The 20,123-nt window shown below is 42.0% G+C and overlaps 1 protein-coding gene across 1 annotated transcript; it reads left to right on the forward strand.

Annotated features, from left to right (window-relative positions):
- The first annotated feature begins 1,089 nt into the window (after nucleotides 1–1,089).
- On the forward strand, nucleotides 1,090–11,218 carry gyg2 (glycogenin 2). Its single transcript, XM_037762291.1, has 9 exons — nucleotides 1,090–1,236; nucleotides 1,921–2,059; nucleotides 2,148–2,322; nucleotides 5,924–6,086; nucleotides 6,340–6,466; nucleotides 6,764–6,932; nucleotides 7,723–7,830; nucleotides 9,134–9,262; nucleotides 10,207–11,218. The coding sequence occupies exons 1-9, from the start codon at nucleotides 1,230–1,232 to the stop codon at nucleotides 10,396–10,398; spliced, it is 1,209 nt and encodes a 402-aa protein (XP_037618219.1). The 5' UTR covers nucleotides 1,090–1,229; the 3' UTR covers nucleotides 10,399–11,218.
- The last annotated feature ends 8,905 nt before the right edge of the window (nucleotides 11,219–20,123 follow it).

Genomic DNA, 20,123 nt, shown 5'->3' on the forward strand with positions numbered 1-20,123 from the left:
ACTACTGTAGGCATGGCGGCAGCGGCGGCTGGTGGAACTACGGCCTTTGCACAGTTTCTGAGTTTTATTCTTGCAAATTTATGACTTAATAATCTCAGAATATTCTTTCTTTTGTGAATCTCTGAGTTTTTTTCTTGCAAATTTATGACTTTATAATTTTAGAGAATATTCAATTTATTAATTTTTTGTGAAGAGTTTTTTTCTTGCAAATTTCAAATTTTCTAATATCAGAATATTCTTTCTTTCTGTGAATTTCTGAGTTTTTTTCTTGCATATTTGTGACTTTATAATCTCAGAATATTCTTTTTTTTGTGAATTTCAGATTTTTTGCAAATGTATGACTTTATAATCTCAGAGAATATTCAATTTATTATTTTTGTGAATTTGTGAGTTTTTTTCTCGAAAATTTTAGATTATATAATCTCAAAATATTCTTTTTTTGTGAATTTGTGAGTTTTTTTTCTTGCAAATTTATGATTTTATAAACTCAGAATATCATTTTTTTTGTGAATTTCTGAGTTTTTTTCTTGCAAATGTATGACTTTATAGTCTCAGAGAATATTCAATTAATTTTTTTTGTGGAGATTTTTTTTTCTCGCAAATTTGTGATTTTTATCATTTCAGAATATTTTTTTTTTTTAGCCAAAAATTGAGCCAATAGCAACACGCAGCTCCAGTTACGCTGTGCATGTGTCACACCTCATAGCTTCCAATAGGCCTTGGATGTGCACGGTGACAGGCCGGTGACAACCTGCCCCACAGAGCCGCTGCGAAGGGGACGTGTCTGATGGTGTGACGTCACTTTGGCTGTGCGGATACTCACGGATGCGTCAAGCATAAATTAAACTTTACTCAGTTACTCAGAGTTTAATTCATAGGCCACTATTTAAATCACGACTGTATCCTACGATACGGTAAGATACGTTACCATCTGTGTGTTTATCTGCTTGTTTCCTTTAATGTGTAACAGGAACCGCTCAGTGGGATGACGATTAGTGACTGGACCAAAGGGGCAGGGTCGGGAGGTCAACACCGTTGCACAACACTTGGCAAAGCTCACTGACTACTAGTTGAACGACCAGTTGAACAAACAGATGAGCTGATATTTAAGGTCCCAGTAGCAACAGACTGGCTCCCAGCAGCCTGTATGGGACAGACCAGTCCGGCACAGTCCTCGTCTCCTCTGTGGATACAGGTCCTGGATCTGCAGAAGATTTAAGACATCCAAAATGTCAGGTAGGTGACGTCTCTTCATATAAATGATCTACATGTATCAGGTCAAATTGTACTTGTTGAGTTCTATTGAGGAATAAAAGGGGAAATAAAAGACAAGCTGGACCAGAATTGTGATTCTCTCTGGTCTCCCTCTCAGAGTTGATATCGAGCACACTGTAGTTTGACTTCATATAATAATAATAATACTAGACATAGACAATATAATAAACTGTGTGCTCCTCCACACAGCAAAGAGATGGCTGCAGACTACAGGTTACTACAGGTTACAATGACTACACACTTAATATTCCTCAAGAAACTGGTTTTACTGGTAAAATAAATGGATAAATGCATCAATCAGAGGAACCATAGTGGCCTTTAGTGTGAAAATAATATATAGAGTTCCAGTGGGAACTCATTAAGTCATTTTAGGTTCGTACCTGTGAGGGTTTCTGGACAATATCTGTCATAGTTTTGTGTTGTTAATTGATTTCCAATAATAAATATATACATACATTTACATAAAGCAGCATATTTCTCCACTCCCATGTTGATAAGAGGATTAAATACTTGACAAATCTCCGTTTAAGGTCAGTCAGTCATGGATGTATAGCTGGTGCAGCCCGGTCCACATCAGTTCTATATTCTATATGTAATGACAGTCCCAGCTGATCTCAGTGCATCTGTCATCTGCCCGTTCTCTAGCTGGTGAGGCCTTCGTCACCTTGGCAACCACAGACTCATACTGTAAGGGAGCTACAGTGGTGGCCAGATGTTTACGGCGTCACGGGACGACACGCAGCATCGTCGTCATGGTAACATCAAACGTCTCAGAACAGTCACGGTGGGTGATACATCCCTTTTCTCTCATAATGTATATATACAGTATACACTGTATATATAACTATTGAAATCTTTCTACATGTCACCAGGCTTGCCCTTGAGGACGTGTTCGATGAGGTCATCACAGTGGACCCGATGGACAGCGAGGACCGTGTACACCTGGCCTCGCTGGGACGTCCTGAGCTCGGCATCACCTTCACCAAGATCCACTGCTGGTCTCTGACCCGCTACAGTAAATGTGTCTTCCTGGACGCCGACACACTCGTGAGTCCCGCTCAAACTTTCTCTGTGATTGTTTCAGATTATTCTGAAGGTTTTTAGTGAGAGACAATCCTGGTGCACACGAGTCTACGTGTCACTTTGAGCCCTTCACTGTCCTGATTAGCAGCTTTCAGCAGCTTCTACCTGGATCGTCTTACTTCCATCTCACTCATTTTAGCAGTCCCATATTATAAAAAAGGGAGATTTTAATGTTTATTTATTATAAAGCAGCCTTAAGTCCTATATAAATACTGTGAAAGTATCGAAACGCTCAATCCACAGGGAAATACACACAGCCCGTATTCAGAAACTCTGCATTTGAAACAAGCTGTCAGGATTTCTGTCCATTTGTGATGTCACAAATATACAATATTTAGACCCTTTACACAGATTTAAAGGTAAACATTCTAAACGTGTCCCAGTTTATTCCTGGTTGCAGTGTATGTGAATGTCATCAGCTGACAGGAAGTAGACATGGACCCAAGCTGTTTCCTAGCAACGAAATTCTGTTGCAATTCCGTCAAAATCCGCTAAAACGGAGCGTTTCAGACAGAGGGTAAATACAGGTATATTCAGGCAGACAGTGCGAGGAAAATAAAGTTTTTTTTTAACATTACAGCATGTAAACATGTTCTAGTAGAAACACAAAATACAAGTATGAACTTGAAAATGAGCATAATATGGGACCTTTAAGTCTTAATGCAAACCAAACATTTCATGGTGCAAAACACTTGACTTTTATTGTGAAGGAGCTATGGGAAATGCAATGTATTTGTTACCGACATTTGCGCTGCAGCGGTTCAGTGCAGATATCCAGATGACGTCAACATGCCTGGCATGCTCTCACCCGTCTTACACTAAAATAGATCCATTCATCAAACAGTTAACTATTGACATAATCCCCCCGTCTCTCTCTGGTAAATATAGTAAACTCTAGTGAGTTTTATTCCACGTGGGCAGAACTCATCCACAGCTGGAAGCCAATTTCACATAGTGGCCGAACCGTGTAATGACATCTTCAGGGTCCATTCCACTGGCCACCCCTCGCTCCGCCATTACCATAATAAATAATGATTTATTGACCATTAATAAAGACATTAGTTACGCGTTATAAACCTGTTATAGAAGATAATTTATTTTAAAGGGAACTGCTAATGTTTATGAATGTCTCACTCCAGTAGGAGAATAACAGTCTAAAGAGCCACAATAATACCCACACTGCTCACCTTCAGAGAGGTTATTAGGGCCCGAGCATGAAAGTGCCAGGGACCCAACGGTGTCAGAACTGGCGAAAATTGCAAAGTTCTGTAGTGATTGGGATCGGGCGTTGCCATCGAGCCTCAATGGCTCCTAATGCGTGGAAGGCCATAGATTTTTAACAAAGTTGATCCTATATTCATGAAAATTGGTAGGCACGTCCCGCACATTATTTCAGACATATTCCTCATTTGGTTTCATTAGCTCCGCCCATCAGGAAGTCAGACATTTAGAATTTTGTGCGTTTTTCATGTATTTTATGCATACTTTTACATACTCCTCCTAGAGTGTTTATCGGATTTGCGACAAATTTGGGTGGTATAACCCTCAAACTAATGTGACGCTAAATTGCGAAGGAATTTTTGATCGCTCGAACGGGGATGTCATAGGTCATGTGAGAAGACGCCATTTTGTCCCTTTTCCAGGTATGCAACTTTACGATACTCCTCCTAGAGGATTCAAGAAATCCATCTCAAAGTCGGGCAGCAGAATCTCAACACCTTCACCATGCTAAATTGTGAAGCTTTTGTGTTTTCGCGAAACGGCGTTGTTGTGGTGGCGCGGCGAATTTCGATGCTTCAACATGACACAGGAGGCTGTTGTTACTTGACTTTACATAGTCCGATCTGCCCGATATTTCACAAGCTGGATAAGAGTCCAGGCCTGAAGAGATATACGTGCCATTATTGAGTTATGGCGGTAACGCCATCTACTGGCAACAAGAAATGGTTGTATACGGCCACCCACCCTCATAGAAGTGCCTTTTAAGGATGCCCCACATGTTCTCAACAAGTCATTGGCAGCGCCACGCGCTCCATGCAGAAAATACCCTCTAACTGTTGCTCGCAATGTCCGACTTTTATGGAAATGCATGTCAGCGGGTACCCACAGCTTTGATCCCTCTTCAAAGGACTAGTGTCTGGAAGCAAACACACATGGCTCTGTCTAAATAAAGGGATACTATGAACATCGTTGACCCTACTGTACATCCCTATCTAGTCAGTCAACACATGCCTCTATTCTCTTTAAGGGGTCATGTTGTGAACTGCTGGGCAGTGTTCTCCATGTTGTCGTTGAAATCAATAGTAGCATGTTAACGGACATCCTGGGGCTCTTCCTCTGTTGACTCAGTGTAAACATGTTGTCAAGTTAGCGGGAGCACAAGGTCAGGCCTCAAGGTAACACATGAGCTGACGTACCGACATCTACGTGTGCATCAACCAAATGTCACTTTACCCCTGATCCTCAATTCATGCTTTTATTGTTATTGTTTTACAGTAACAAGTAAATAATGACGGGTCACCTGACCAAGGTTAGTTATGTGAGACTATCAGGGTCGGCGCCATATCATTAGGAACGAACGGGCATTTATTTCACCTCATGTAGCCTTTATTAAGTGTATAATTAACATTATCATGTTTCATGAAAGAAATAAACTATGAAAGAGAGGCTCAGGCTTCCACAACACTAGAGGTTATAATCTCAGATACACAATCTGTTAAATGTTTTGCATTATTAACCCTGTAACACTGGGCCGCTTTCACCAGTTACACAACTAATTAAAGGATAAACAACATCTTTAAAAGGTCCCATTTTGTCTTTTATTTTATAAAGCAGGTTTAAGTTCTATATAAATACTGTGAAAGTATCAAAACGCTCAATCCACAGATAAATACATACAGCCCGTATTCAGAAACTGTAACTTTAAAACAAGCGGTCAGGATTTCTGTCCATTTGTGATGTCACAAATCTACAATATTTAGACCATTTCACAGTTTTAAGCATAAACATTCTAAATGGGTCCCAGTTTATTTCCTGTTGCAGTGTATGTGAATGACATCAGCTGACAGGAAGTAAACATGGACCCAAACTGTTGCCTAGCAACGCAATTCCGTTGAAATGCGCTAAAACAGAGCGTTTCTGACAGAGGGTGAATACAGGTATATTCAGACAGACAATATGAGAAAAATAATGTGTTATTTGAACATTAAAGCATGTAAACATGTTCTAGGAGAAACCCCAAATACAAGTATGAACCTGATGATGAGCATGATATGTCCCCTTTAAAGCTGTAAACGTATGTCAGTTTAGTTTTTTTGTCAGGAGAGAATTCAGCTGAGGGGCACAGTGACCTTTTTGGACAGACCTGGACCCCCAAGGTCCGTCCCTAACGCCGACGCTGGAGAATATGCATGACAAACACGTAGGCCTCAAAGCATGGGTGATGAATATAGGGTTTTTAGTATGAAACCATGTAATTATCAGTATCGGTGTCTCTTCGCAGTGAATCAGCCTTCAGAATGCATTCAACTGCTCTAACACACGCTGTCCGACCTGTTCCTCTCAGGTTCTGTGTAACGTGGACGAGCTGTTTGAGAGAGATGAGCTGTCGGCGGCTCCCGATCCCGGCTGGCCGGACTGCTTCAACTCCGGCGTGTTCGTGTTCAGACCGTCCGTCCACACCCACAGTGCCCTCCTGGATCACGCCCTGCAGCACGGCAGCTTCGATGGTAACCCATGACTACATGTCTCTGAATACTGAAGACTCGACTGAGTGCATTCATACAAAACTAAAATATGATGCCAGAGAATGTGTTGGAGTTTCAGAAGGGTCACGTCAATCCTCTCAGTGGGAATATCCAGACTTCCATTGTGTGTTAAAGGCATCTACTCTGAACCCACATTCAACTTTAGATCAACTCATCTATTATTTACATGTAGACATGGCATTTATTCATATGTTTTCCTCATTTCCATTCTCAGGAGGAGACCAGGGCCTGTTGAACTCCTTCTTCAGTAGCTGGCCGGTGGAAGACATCCGTAAACACCTGCCGTTTGTCTACAACCTCAGTGCCAGCTCCTTCTACAGCTACCTCCCTGCTTTCCAAAAGTGAGTGTGTCCTACTGCGTCTCACAACACAGCTCCACTCTCTTTACACACTCTCTATGTGTGGATTAGAGGTATCCTAATGTGTTTGCATTAGCCCAGGAGTGCCCAGGAGGTGAACTGAACAGTACGCTGTAATAAGCATTAAAACAGGCCTGTAAAGTTAAAGGAAGCTTGTCCTAAAGTGTGCACCTTGCGGCGTTTTTCTTTACAACCTTTCCTTTGTTAGAACCACTGGGCTGTTTGGGTTGACGCACTGCTCAGCACACACGTCCTGGACTTACAGTTGTGTTCCTGCAGGTTTGGCCACGGCGCGAAGATCGTCCATTTCTTAGGAGCGGTGAAACCCTGGAGCTGCAGCAGCCAGAGGGACGACAGCCGCTCGCACACCATGCAACGGTTTGTGTCTCTGTGGTGGAAGGAATACCTCAGTTGCACAACATCGCCTGCACCAGGGAAACCACAACAGGTACCCAACATCTCTGAGATATCTCTGAACCGGCTGCACGCTCGGCCCGATAGGAGAGAATGATCTGGTTTAAATATAGGATACTTCAGAGAATGGAGTCTCTTTGTTAATTTGCTAATGTCTATGTAGAGCGAGCGCGAGCGACAGGACGCTTGCTTTCGTTGACTTAACGGCCACAGGTGTCGCTGTCAACAAGCAATTTCTGATTCTTACATAGAGCCCAACGTAGGTTTACTCAGTTTTTTTAATTTGACTTAAAACTACGTGGTTGAGTTATCAAACACAAACAGGAAACAGTTTGTTGGGGACTAACAAAATCCACATTTGGTGCTCTAGTGAGTATTGGTGGCAGCAAAATCAACTACAGTGTGTGTGTTCATGGTGATGAAAGGAACACGTCTCCCCAGTTTTTTGGACAAAAATGGAGCTCTATGGCACAGAGGAAGAAAATGCACATGGGAGAAAATATAGAATATCACCAGAGTGAGTTATTTATTAATATTATATATTGCTGATTATGTGTTCAGCAGTGCCACTCCATGTTGTTGTGCAGGAAGCCGACCGTGTGCCATGTCTGGCGGATGCTCTGCAGGGTTCCACTCCAAAACACTCGAGCAGAACATTTTCACTGATGACTTCCCCCTCTTTAGTCGGAGGTTTTGGAGTCACAGGAGCTAGCTGCAGAGTTTGGCTGTAAACTTAAACATGCAGACCGACAGCCAAACGCCACACATGGCTGCCCAGCCCTCCCTCCCTCCAAACACTCAACATCCTCCCCTTGTTTCTGCAGATCCAAGAACGAGAAGCCGAGATGCCATTTAGAGAAAACCTGGACGGTTCCGACTCACTGCCCGCCCCCCCTTCTGAGAGGCTTCATTCACCGCCTCAACCAGAGACAGTAAGCTTTACTCTAGCTCTTCTTTTGTGTCACTGTTGGATATTATGTTGTTGTGGCTATATTGTACCTCATCATAATGGAAACCCCCCATAGAGGACATCAGATTTTGAAGCATCTTGCTACACATTTTATAAAGTAAAAGCAGTTTTTGATCTCCAAAGTTATAATCCGTAAAGCTGCACTGATCAATACTTGTGCATTAACTCTGAGTCAAATCGCAATTTTAACTTGTTGTGACAAACTCACAGTGAATTATCACCCCCACCTTTCATCTCGTTTTGGTTTTATGGCCCACAAACTCCTTTATGAAGCTGTTTTCAGTGACAAAGCTCTGATAAAACCCACAGTTCACTACCTGCCCAGCAGCAGACAGCTGGTGAACATATAGTGGAGCATTTAGCAGCTAAAGAGACAGATATTTGGGGGTGGAGACCAAAACAGAGCAAAAAGGAGAGTAACTATTGGACTAACATGACTCCAGATGAATGTTGCTGTGTATGATGTGTAGATAGGAAACCGTTTGCTAACACTATAGTTGTGTTTACAGCTTTTTGTCCCAAAGTGACCAAAAAAATCAACTAATGCTGCTTTAACCCTAAGAGACCCGCGGGGCCAAGGGCAAAGATTTTATGAATTCTTTAGGATTCTAAAATTAGATTTAAAAAATCCCCTTGCTTACGATATCACGATATTGTATCGTGATACGTATCATATCAGAACATACTGGAAAGTGTGCATCCAGTACAGAGCTAGGCATAATAGCCTATCTTAGCACAAAGACTGGAAGCAGGGGGAAACTGCTAGCTCCAAAAAGAAAGAAAAAAAAAATCCCCCTCTTTTTAAACACAGAGTTCATGTAAAGTCACACATCTTCTGCGAAGAAAGGAGTCATTAGAAATATCAATCCGTTAATTAGCTGAATGAATGACCTTATTAGCATAGCCACTCGTGTTTATAATATATCACGGTGATTATTATGGAGGCTTATTAGGCAGCTCGAGTGCCTCTCGTTCGTTCCTGTTAATGTATGAGTGTTTGTGCTTGACTGCGGCGGAACAACAGAACACAGAGTCTATTATCTGTGCGGCCCTCTGAGCTCCTCATTGCCTTTCTGTCATTTAATTCCTTTCAACTTGATGCATTGAACAAGCTTGTACAGACACACTGCCTCCAGTATGACAGCAGCCAGGAACATACATCAACTGCGTTATCAAGCCTCCACTCTGTGGCTGTATTTCACGCTTTTAACAACATCAGTGTGCGGCATGTACTGCAGCGGCTGACATGACTATGGTGTGTGTAGTGTTCCCACGCAGATAACACATTGGAGGAAGAGTCCAGAGCGTCTGAGAGGACGGAGATCCAGGACCCAGCTTGTGAATCAGAGGGGTCGGAGGGCAGCGCTCGCTCCTCAGACTTTCATCCACATCCTGTACGTAACCGTTTCCTTTCTGACCTCTACGCCAACCTCACTCCCACATTAGTTAAAGGCCGTGTAAAGGAAATTCTAAACACATTATAAATGTTGGAAAATAATGACTGAAAACATGTGAAAAGGGTCAGTGTATCTTTTGGTCATTCGATTTTCCTTTCACAAACGGATATGAAAAAACAAAAAAAATTTGTGGTTATTTGATTTTTGTTTTAAAATAGAAAACATAATATTGAAATACAAGACGTTTTTCTTTATCGTGGTCAAAAAAGGGATCAACTAAACTTTAAAAAACGGGTTGTTTTTAATTTTCTATTTCTAAAAACAAAAAATAAAATCACAGAAATGAAAAAAAAACGTTTTATTTTTTTCCATATTCTGCAACCGGAAGTTGTGATTTTCAAAGTAAGAGCGCGTATGAGGACAGTGCTGTGTATGAGAGATAAAGAAGCACGGTGCTGCTGTGTAACTGAAGATGATGGACATGGATCAGTACGTAGGTTTTTGAAACAATAAAAGAGTGTGTCTCAGGGAAGAAGGCATCTCTGTCTGATTAAGAACTATTTATAAGTCAATCAATCAAAAGTCTGCAATTATGTCATTATTTTTAATATTTGTAATATAATCCAAAAGCTGCTCTCTTATTAATGCGTCCTATTAACTCATATTAAGCATGATTTATACCATTAATAAAGCATTCATTTATTATGAATTGGTTTGATCTTGAAACTCTCCACGGATCAGAGCTGAGAGAGATGATATTGCAGGTAATATAAGACACAGGTCGGTTGAACGTGTTCATAAGACGAGCATGAAAGAATAATGACAATCTACTGGTTTGAATGCTCAACTGCACATTCTGTCTGTGTGTAGAGATGAAAACTAGGAGCTGAGAGTCAGCCTGCTGTTTTCCTTTGAAGACTCATTTGTTATTCTCACGGCAGAGGGCTGCAGACACAGAGACGGAGGCAGAGGCGGAGGCAGAGACGGAGGCAGAGCACGAGGCGGAGGCGGAGGCAGAGACAGAGGCGGAGCGGCTGGAGCAGCGCAGGCTGTGGGAGGCCGGGCAGGCCGACTACCTGGGCAGAGACGCCTTCCATAACATCCAGAAGATGCTGGACCGCTTTCTGGATTAACTGAGAAACAACTATGGCACTCTATAGGGATCTGTTGATAATATCGTTTTATCTTTGAAGTTTATATTGAAGAATTGTTTAAACTATATAGTACTGTATGAAGCACATTTGTATGGTGTTAAACATACATTTTTAAAGTACTCCAGGTAAATAGTTGTCGTGTCTACTTTGGCTCCGTGTCAGAATTTCTTATCCACTTTTGTTGTTTACGCTCCGATGCATTCTATAATACCTAATTTATAGCCTCTGATGCAATATCAGGATTTAGATTATCTGTTGCATAAACCTACAGTATCACAAACTGAAACTAAATAAAAACAATATCCTTTAAGACTAAAACTAAACTGAAAAAACTAATAAAATAAAATACAAATCAACATAAATTAATTTCAGTTCTAGTTTTTTTTTCAGCTCTAATATATCACTACCAAAAAAAAAAAGAGATTGCATTGCTTCTTGTTCTTCCCTGTGCAGTAGTTCATATTTAAACAGTGTAATGTCTAATGCTTGTGCTCTGCAGTAATAAATACTGAACGATACCACTGACATGGAAGAAGAAGATATTGAAACATTCAGTAAGGCTTTATTTTACAGGTCCCATGGTTTCCTGGTTGTTTCCTGGAGAGAAACTGACATGTGACAGTACTAAGGAAGGCTCATGGTTATTGGTAATAACGGGGAAAGTGGAGACAGAGCTCGATTAATCGCGAGAGTCTTTTAGTCAGTGACAAACTAACACATATGGAGAACAAGTGAATATTTACTTTAATGAATCTGACACTTTTTCCATCATTAAAGGGTAACTTTTCTTATTTTTCAACCTGTTTCCCATGTGTTTGTGTCTAAGGGCGTATTCACACCTGCCTTGTTTAGTTCGGTTTACTCGAACCATGGAGCGTTTACCCTCTCGGCGCGGTTCGTCTGGATAGGTGTGAACACAGCAATCGCACTCGGGTGCAGCACTAAAACAAGCGAACCGAGACCTCCTTGAAGGGGTGGTCTCGGTTCGCTTCCAAACGAACTGCGGTACGATTTGTTTGTGGTGAGAACACGATCCAGCCCAAATGGAGAAAGCATTGCGCCTTTTTGGACTAAACCTTATGCATTATGGGTAGGATTGTAAGCCTTTCGTTTCTCCAACATGCAGCAAGATGAATAATCGTGGACTTGTGGGGAGGTGCAGTGCCTCATAGAGATTTGGTCAGATGATTGTATAAGCTCGCAACTTTCGACAACACACAAGAATACCAAAATCGACTCACTCTTTAGCAAACGGCTCCGGGAGATGGGGTTTCTGAGGTCGGCTGCACAGTGCTGCATTAAGGCAATAACACTTCGCCAGGAGTGCATAAAAGTGCGCGACGCACTTAATAAAACAGGAAGTTCTGGTATGGAGAAAGAGAAATTTCCTTGGACAAAATAATGGGGACAAAACCGGTAACCCTAACCCTAACCCTAAGTGAGCATCGGTGTAACGTTACGTCCACTCACTATAACAGCTGGTTTTTGCCACTGACAGGCTCAGATTGTTAATATGGTCCAGGTTGAAAAATACCCTTTAATAAGATAAGTTAAAGAACAGTTCTTATAAGAAACTTCTTCTGAAAATATGCTTAGAAACTCATGATTATTACGTCATTATTTCCAATAAACCCTCAAACCGAAATTATGGGATTCCTAAAATAAAGCATTACCAAATATAACTTTTTAATATGCTTCATTACAAAAGCAAAACTTGAAGTTAATGACTCTCCAAGTTGTGAATGTTCCACTCTGTAAAAATGGATCCATGTTGGCAATAAAGCATGTGATATTTTCAATTTCTTTTTCTTTTTCAACTGTTTTTTTTTTTTTGGTGGAACTAAATACATTATTTCCTGGTGTCATTTGAGTTCACATAGATCCCACAGATACAGATGTTGAGTCTTCCACCAGGGGGCACTGTGGCTCTTCTATGAGAACTCTCTCCATCATAGCAGCCAATCAGAGAAGCAGGGAGGCAGATTAATAGATGTCTGACTGCAGTCAACAGTATGCTGTGTGATCCTTATCCACCGGGCACATGGTGCATGTCATTTCATAGGCATTCCTCTCATAATGTTGTGGCACAGTGAAGGAAAGATAGTGTGCTGAATACAGAGTGAATGGCAGGAGGTGAGGCCGGGCCGGGCCGGCGCTGTACTGTGCTGTGCTGTGCCGTGCCTCCAGTGAAAAAAGGCCTTATGATGATTGCTTTGAAAGGCAACCTGGCACATCGCTGCTCTCGGATGAGTGGCTCCCTCTTGACTCCGATTCATCAAGATTAAAGTGCGAGCACCGATCTGGGATAAGCTGCTGGTTTCCCTTGACCGCCTCATTCATTAAGCTCTGAAAAGGCAAAAGGAATCAGAAAGAGCATCAGTCCCTGCAGAACGCTGGTAAAGGCGGCTTCTAAGCCAGGTTAACCAACAACAGAAGGAACGGCAATGTCTGTGTGTGAGGGGGCTGTTTTTCTCAGGTTGGATGTGGATTAATCAGTTCCTGTAATGATGAGCTGGCAGACTGGGGTCTACTCCTGCATTGTGTTGTGTGTGATTTAGCATAACCTGTTAACTGGGATAAGTCCGTCATGTCAGCCCCCCAGTGGTAATTGTGTCAACATTGATATAGACCAGGGGTCAGCGACCTGCGGCTCTTCAGCCCCTCTCCTTTTGTTTACATTTTCATTTATCATTGTTGTAGGTCTTATATTCTCATATTGAGCGTTTGGATAGTTTAACAGTGTTTATATACGTAGCACTTAAACCTGCTTTATAATGTAAAAGGCCTGAAAATCTCACTTTTTACAATATGGGACCTTTAAATCAGCTGTTATAATGATGATTTTATTCTCTCCTTCAATAAGAACTATTCTAACGGAGATAAAAAACACCAGACACCAAATGTTTTATTTAGAGGTGAAATAGTTTCGTCCCCAAAAGAAGAAGAATGAAATGGTTCGAACTTGCATTTAGTGGATGTCCCCACAGTGTTGCATGATGGGAGAACACTGTTGAACTTGCATGTTGAATTAGCAGTTTTAAACCAGGTTTCTGGTAAACTGATGCACATGAATCGACGAGACTGCGGCATGAAGTCTCTGCTGCCATGCTAGAGGCTCTGCGAGGCTGTACGTTGGCTCAGTGGTCACCCACTTTGAATGTTATCAGACGATTGAATGGGCGATATCAACGGTCATCGCTACTATTCTAATACTTCTGACGGGCCAAACTGCACCTACCACGTTGTGAAACTTCACGTTGTGAATTGATAAAAACAAACTTTAGGTTTAGGTAACAAAACTACTTGGTTAGGTTTAGGGAAAGATCATGGTTTGGGTTAAAATAATGGTTGTTAGGTAACGAAAGTATGCTGAAATAAGTCAACGTTGACTTCTCACATGGGACAAGAACAGCAGTCTCCGAGGTTATTTGACTTATCCATCCACCCTAACCTCCTCCCGACATCGGCGTCGTCTTCTTGTGTTCGTATCGGTGATCAACCATGTGAATAAATGACCATACGGCCTTCTGAACCTACTGGTAGGTGTAGCAGGCACCTTCTAACCCATATCTATGACAACCGCTGATTGATGAATCTCACATTCAATCAGCTGGTGCAGTGGTGATTTGAGCTAAATGCTCGCACTGACAATGTTAACATGCTGATGTTTAGCAGGTATCATATTTACTATGTCATTTTAACGTGTTAGCATGCTAACATTTACTAGTTAGCTGAGTCCAGCTGAGGCTGATGGATGTCATTAGTTCTGCAGGTATTTGGTCATAAACCAAAGTATTGGACAAATTGACCTGATGATGGTGCTAGAAGTCAGAGGATCATCCTGAGGGGAACTTCACCACAAAGAAAATCTGCTGTTTGTTTGAATGTAATCTTTAAAACTCAGCGAGAGCCTCAGCCTCCCTTACGTAACCAGCACTGACACCACACTGACCCCATAAAGAATTTCACCGTACTGACCCAGTCTGTTTGTTTTGACAGTGTGGGGCTGACACCCACATGTGCTTCCAAGAAATGCCACCTTTGTGGGGGTACATCAACGCAAATCTCAAGGTAGGATGAAACCATGACCAGGAGCTCAGAGCACCGTTCGGTCTGGATTGGTGGAGCTCCTGGCTTCTATTCCCCATCTCTTCCCCTTCGCTTGTTTATTCTGTATTTTCATCTAAAGTACTTCCCCCTCTCCCACCTCTTCTAGTGAGTTTAGATGAACAAATAGCCTTGATAATGTCCCCATCTGGAACTCCTCTGTGGCTTGATGAGTACACAGCTTTCTGCTTGATGGAGTGCTTGTGATTCGGAGATGATTGTGAATGAGGCTGAGAGAGAAAAGAGGAAAATGTGTGTGTGCAGGTGTAGGCTGCACGTCTATGCAAGTGAGCTGTTATATAAGCTGCCTTCAGATATACGCAGTGGGGACGAGAACGAAATGTGAGCTGTCGGAGAATCCTAAGCACCTCCATATGTTTTTTGGGGTTAACAGCTTTGAACCGCCTCCTCCGCTCATCTTGTGCGGGAGCCGTCGCACGACTATTTTGATTCATGCTCAAAGCCGCTCGGCTAATTTGATCAGCGGTTCAACTTCAGATTCTAATGAACCACAATTTTTTTTTTGCGATCAGGCTAATTGGGGATTTGCGAGAGTAAATGACAGTCAGCTGTGGAGGGTTTCTGGTCTGGTGGGGCGCAGCAGCTGGGTGGAGTTTGTCGTTGCAGTGGCAGGCTGCTGATTGAAACTGGGCCACAAACCAAAAACCAGTTCCCCACAATTAGAAAGTAAGCACTCTATTTAATGGACAGATGCATCATCTGGAACATTCAAGGTCAACTTCCTGACCTCATGACTTGTTAAGATACATTTTTCAGAGAGCTCGTAAAAGAGGATTTCAGTTTGTGTTGCTGCTGCTGACATCCAGAACTTGTAAATTACATACCGATACAGTGAATCCTCTCTATCTATCCAGGCCGAATAAATTAAACAACATTCAGCCGCATGTTGGCCTGCAGACATGTTCACATCTGCTGTAGACTTACACACTAATTCCCAGAGCGGGAGATGATCCAAAAGGTCCAAAGCTTTCTGCACAGCTGCTGGAACCTGAGAGAATCTTTGGATCTGTTATACGGTTCAAGCAAAGCAGCGGGTCAAATGCAGTTCGTTGACATTAACATCGAAGAAACAAACTGTTGTGGGTTGCTTTAAGCCTCTAATAAACATTATCTTTTTACATATGTGACCACGGTTCTTAAAAAGCACGAAACCATGACGCACCGTTCAAAGCACAGCTGGATACGGGAGCTGGTTTAATAAAAAAAAAAAAAAAGGTGCAATGCTTCCTCCAGTTGGGTTGGATCGAGGACCAAGACTGCTTCTTCAACAAGGCCTCGGTCCGGTTGTTTTGGTCCGCACCCGACTGTGATGCTGTATTCACATAACTGGCGTACTTAAAGGCAGGGTTGACGATGTTCTCCGGGCTACACTATTTGATATATTGGTTGAAATGGTCTTTAGACCCCGATAGCGCTCCATTACTGATGAGCTCTGAAAAAGGACCGGAAAAGAGCCATCATCTGTAGCTGCTGTGATCCTGCAAAAACGTCTACCAATCACTGCGTCGAGGTCCGCTTGGAAAGAACCAATCAGATGCCTCCCTGCCTCCCCTGCTCGTACTCTACCCTTAGACGGAGCTCCGCAAGCGCTGCTACTTTCAAATTATGCTAGCTTTCCAACATCGTCGACCCTTTCTTTAACTAATGCCACCTATGTAAGTTACGTACCAAACGTAGGCTACTTATTCTGACCCAAACCATGATCTAATCCTGAACCTAACCAAGTCGTTTTGCTGCCTAAACCCAAAGTTGTTTTGTTTCAATTCACAACGTTAAGTTTACCTTTCACTTTCACAACGTGGTAGCAGGTGCAGTTTGGCCCGTGTGAAGCATTAGAATGGTAGTGATAACCGCTGATAACGCCCATTCAGTCGGCTGATAATAGGGATGCACTGATACCACTATTTTTCAGACCGAGTACAAGTACTTACATTTGGTTACTCACCGATACCGAGTACTGATACGAGTACTTCTCTGTGCCAAAAGACCCTCGTTAACAGCCAGCTGGAGGGTGTGAGCGACACATGGCAGGCTGGGGTGTCCTGCATAGAGGTTAACGTCACGCTTCTGTTAATTGGTATCGGTGCCGTTGTATCGGAGCCGTTTTGTGAGTACGAGTTCATGAGCACAGTATCGGACCCAATACCAGATACTGGTATCGGGTATAGGTGCATCTCTAGCTGATAACATCATTGTATTTGGTGGTGTGAAGATACTTCTTATGTGATTTGCAGAACGTTAGTAGACTGAACTCTCAGCAGTCAGGCTTTACCACAAAATACCATAAAGGCCTCAATACGCTGTGTCACCTCTTTTCAATTTAGCAACTGAGACTGATGATCGTATAATTTATATGAACGCAAGCATTCACAAAGGCAGCAATATATCACATATGCACACTTTAAGTGTTTAAATCTGAGCCTGATGAAAATGTTGTCGACATCGCAGCAGCCACAGAGGAAAAAAGGTGTTAGCTCAGTGCTGCTTTCATTACCGAGGAGTCTGCAGCATGCACTGAAGAAAGAGGCCAACGCCTCCTGATGGAGCACTCCTTTCAACTCTCCTTCAAATTCACTTTCTCTGTTGCTCAGACATGAAGTGCCTTGATGTTCAGATGTATTGATGGTGTTGCTGTAGGACACAAATTCTCCACAGCCAGAGCTCCCTCGCACTGTCTTTGATTTGTCAATCAGCCACAGCGCCATGTGATCAGAGTAGGTTCCCTCGCTGAAGCTTCTCAGCAGAAGATATGCCTTGATTAACACTAATCCCTTAAAAAGTCACTTCTTTTTCAATTTCCTATGATGTCAATTTCCTTAATAGACCATCTTAAGTCAGAGCAGATAAGCACAGGAAAGTGCATGACCGGCGTAAACATCCGAAAGCGTGGCATTACTTAATGCTGATGACTGTCTGTTTCAGTAATGAGAGCAAACTACAGTCACGCATCGAGGGGGAAACAGGTGGGCACAAGATGTGAGGCTTTCCCAAACTGTATTCAAGCAGGTTCTGGGTCACAAGCAAGACAGAGATCGCGGCGACGTGGAGCGCTGTGAGCAATCTGGTTTAGCTGTCAGGGCTGCTTCAGCCGCAGGAGGAAAAACATGCATCACTGCAGCCTAATCAGCTCCCAGAGTGGAAAATGTTGATATCATCAGCAAGGAGGAGAAAAACTAAGGTTAGATGAGGCAGCAGAGTGTAGCGCTGGTTAACCCCAGAGCCCTGACTGGTGGGATTACTGCCAGGCTTAACAAAGACGCCCACGGATACGTAAGACTAGCAGAATACTCTACTCAAGTAGAAGTAACGTTCATATACGTTCATTCTAAAGGCATAATATAACCTCTCTGTCCCACTATAACCAGTCCACTCAGCCTCTCTGTCCCATTATAACCAGTCTACTCAGCCTCTCTGTCCCACTATAACCATTCCACTCAGCCTCTCTGTCCCCACTAGAACCAGTCCACTCAGCCTCTCTGAGAGGTCCTGGGTTCAAATCCCGGACGAGCCCCCAATTGTTACGTTTCCCCGTTTATCGTCCAGGGGATGGAGGGAGTAACAATAAAATGTACCCAGGATAGAGAGAGACGGGCAAACTTAAATTTACTTTCTATAAAAGGAAGCACAACTTTAATTTAAAGCTACAGGTCAGTACTACAACAATAAACACTCTAAATGCACTAGAGCAGGGTTCAGCAACCTGCGACTCCGGAGCCACATGGGGCTCTAAAGCCCCTCTCCAGTGGCTCCCTGTAGACTTTTAAAAATGGAAATGAATGTTGTTTTTTGTTTACATTACCATTTTTAATTATCATTGTTGTAGGTCTGTGGTACGATGGTACAAAGGACTATTAGGGCCACATTGAGGAGAAAAAATAAATCTGAGAGTTTGAGAATAAAGTCATAGGTTTACGAGAAAAAAATCTTAATATTATGAAAATAAAGTCATAAGTTTACCAGAAAAAAAGTCGTAGTATTATGAGAATAAAGTCATAATTTTATAAAGTAGTAATTTTTTTATTGTTTTTTTCTCATAAAGTTATGACTTTAATCTCGTAATATTACGACTTTATTCTCGTAATTGTCAGAATAACTGGGAGAGGGATGCAATTGCGGACCAGGGGAATCTTTAAATTAATCCCGAAGGATAACCACTAAAATCGCAAGCGATTCAAAGGGAGAGGGGAAACAGCAAATGAAAACAGGCCTAAAAGGAAGGCTCCCTATACACTCAATATAACTTTAAAAGACTTAAACTAAAACACCAATGCCGAGCAGCTGACTTGAACATAAATGAAACAAAAGAACCAGCGAAGGCAGGCCACACAGACCTAACCCACTCTAAGAGACTCCAGAGAAGAGAAGAATCTAAATGGTGAGAGAATCCCACAGATAGGTTCACGTGGTACTTCTGCAGATTCACACAGCCCCTATACAGATAGAGCAACAACAGGACAGCACTCTCACTACCTCTGACAAAGAGACAATGATTCAGCATCTGAACACTGACACCAGGGGTAGATATAGGCTTCAACCAGCTGATCCTCATCAGGGACAATTAGGCTCCACAGCTGCCTCTGCTCAGAGATAATGAACCCAACCAGCCTGCTGAGTGGCAGGTGACATTGTGTTTTCAGTACATGAAAGTCAGTTTAGACAGTTTATCAGGACTTTCTTTTATGTGATTTTTACTCTGTAACAGATAGAACAATAATTAAGACATAAAGTGCTTTAGCAAAAGAAAAAAAATACTAATATGTAAAAATATTACACAAAAAACAACAACTTTGTTACAGTAACGAGAATAAAGTTGATTTATTTCTTCCACCGCTGGACATTTGAAGTGTGACCCTTTCAGGCCGAAGCTGCTGAACTAATGGGGGATTTCCTCATGGCTCCAGATGTTTCTTCTTCCTGGAAGACGAGACTGCAGCTGTATTCCCAGAGCGATGATTGCAAGTTTTCTAGTCTTCGATGATAATGGTGACCTACTTCCTTCATCCAAAATACTGAATTGAGTATTTACAGATTTGTATGTGTGCTTTGCTTTTTTAAAGACAGCTGAACAAAAAACTTCTGTATCATTTTGTATTGAATCACAAATATCTGTATGTTTCCTGAAGCTTTTGTTGGGGATGTTCCTATCTCTAAGTTGATTCAAAAGCATTATTCTCAGTTATGAATGTCATTTATTGTACAGTGGCAAACATTCTTGTGTCATCATTTTTCAAATCTTTGCTTTCGCTACCTCAGCAATAAAAAAAAGTTTTTGACTCTGAGCTTAGTAGAAACAGGTGGAAATGTTTTATTAAAATATGGGAAAATTGCTCTGCATCACAGTCTGTCAAAGACAAATAATTTACAAATGAGGACATATAACCGGCATCAGCATTTTTCAGAGGCAGATTCAAATATGATGCCCGCTGTTATTGAAATATGTGCATTTATGGAAACACACACTTAAGATGGACGTTGATTTAAGGCACAAGATACCAACTGACTCAAATTTGGAGTCAAATATAAAAGTTATCTGCCTTAAAAAAGTCTTTATAGCAACATTACACATATTTTCAATT

The sequence above is a fragment of the Sebastes umbrosus genome, chromosome 24, assembly GCF_015220745.1.
Source record: "Sebastes umbrosus isolate fSebUmb1 chromosome 24, fSebUmb1.pri, whole genome shotgun sequence".
Lineage (NCBI taxonomy): Eukaryota > Metazoa > Chordata > Actinopteri > Perciformes > Sebastidae > Sebastes > Sebastes umbrosus.

Excerpts from the sequence above, each read along its gene's own strand:
- gyg2 (XM_037762291.1), top strand. Across the intron at positions 6,933-7,722 it reads CACCAGGGAAACCACAACAG|ATCCAAGAACGAGAAGCCGA; the intron begins GTACCCAACATC and ends TTGTTTCTGCAG. Across the intron at positions 7,831-9,133 it reads CACCGCCTCAACCAGAGACA|TGTTCCCACGCAGATAACAC; the intron begins GTAAGCTTTACT and ends TGGTGTGTGTAG.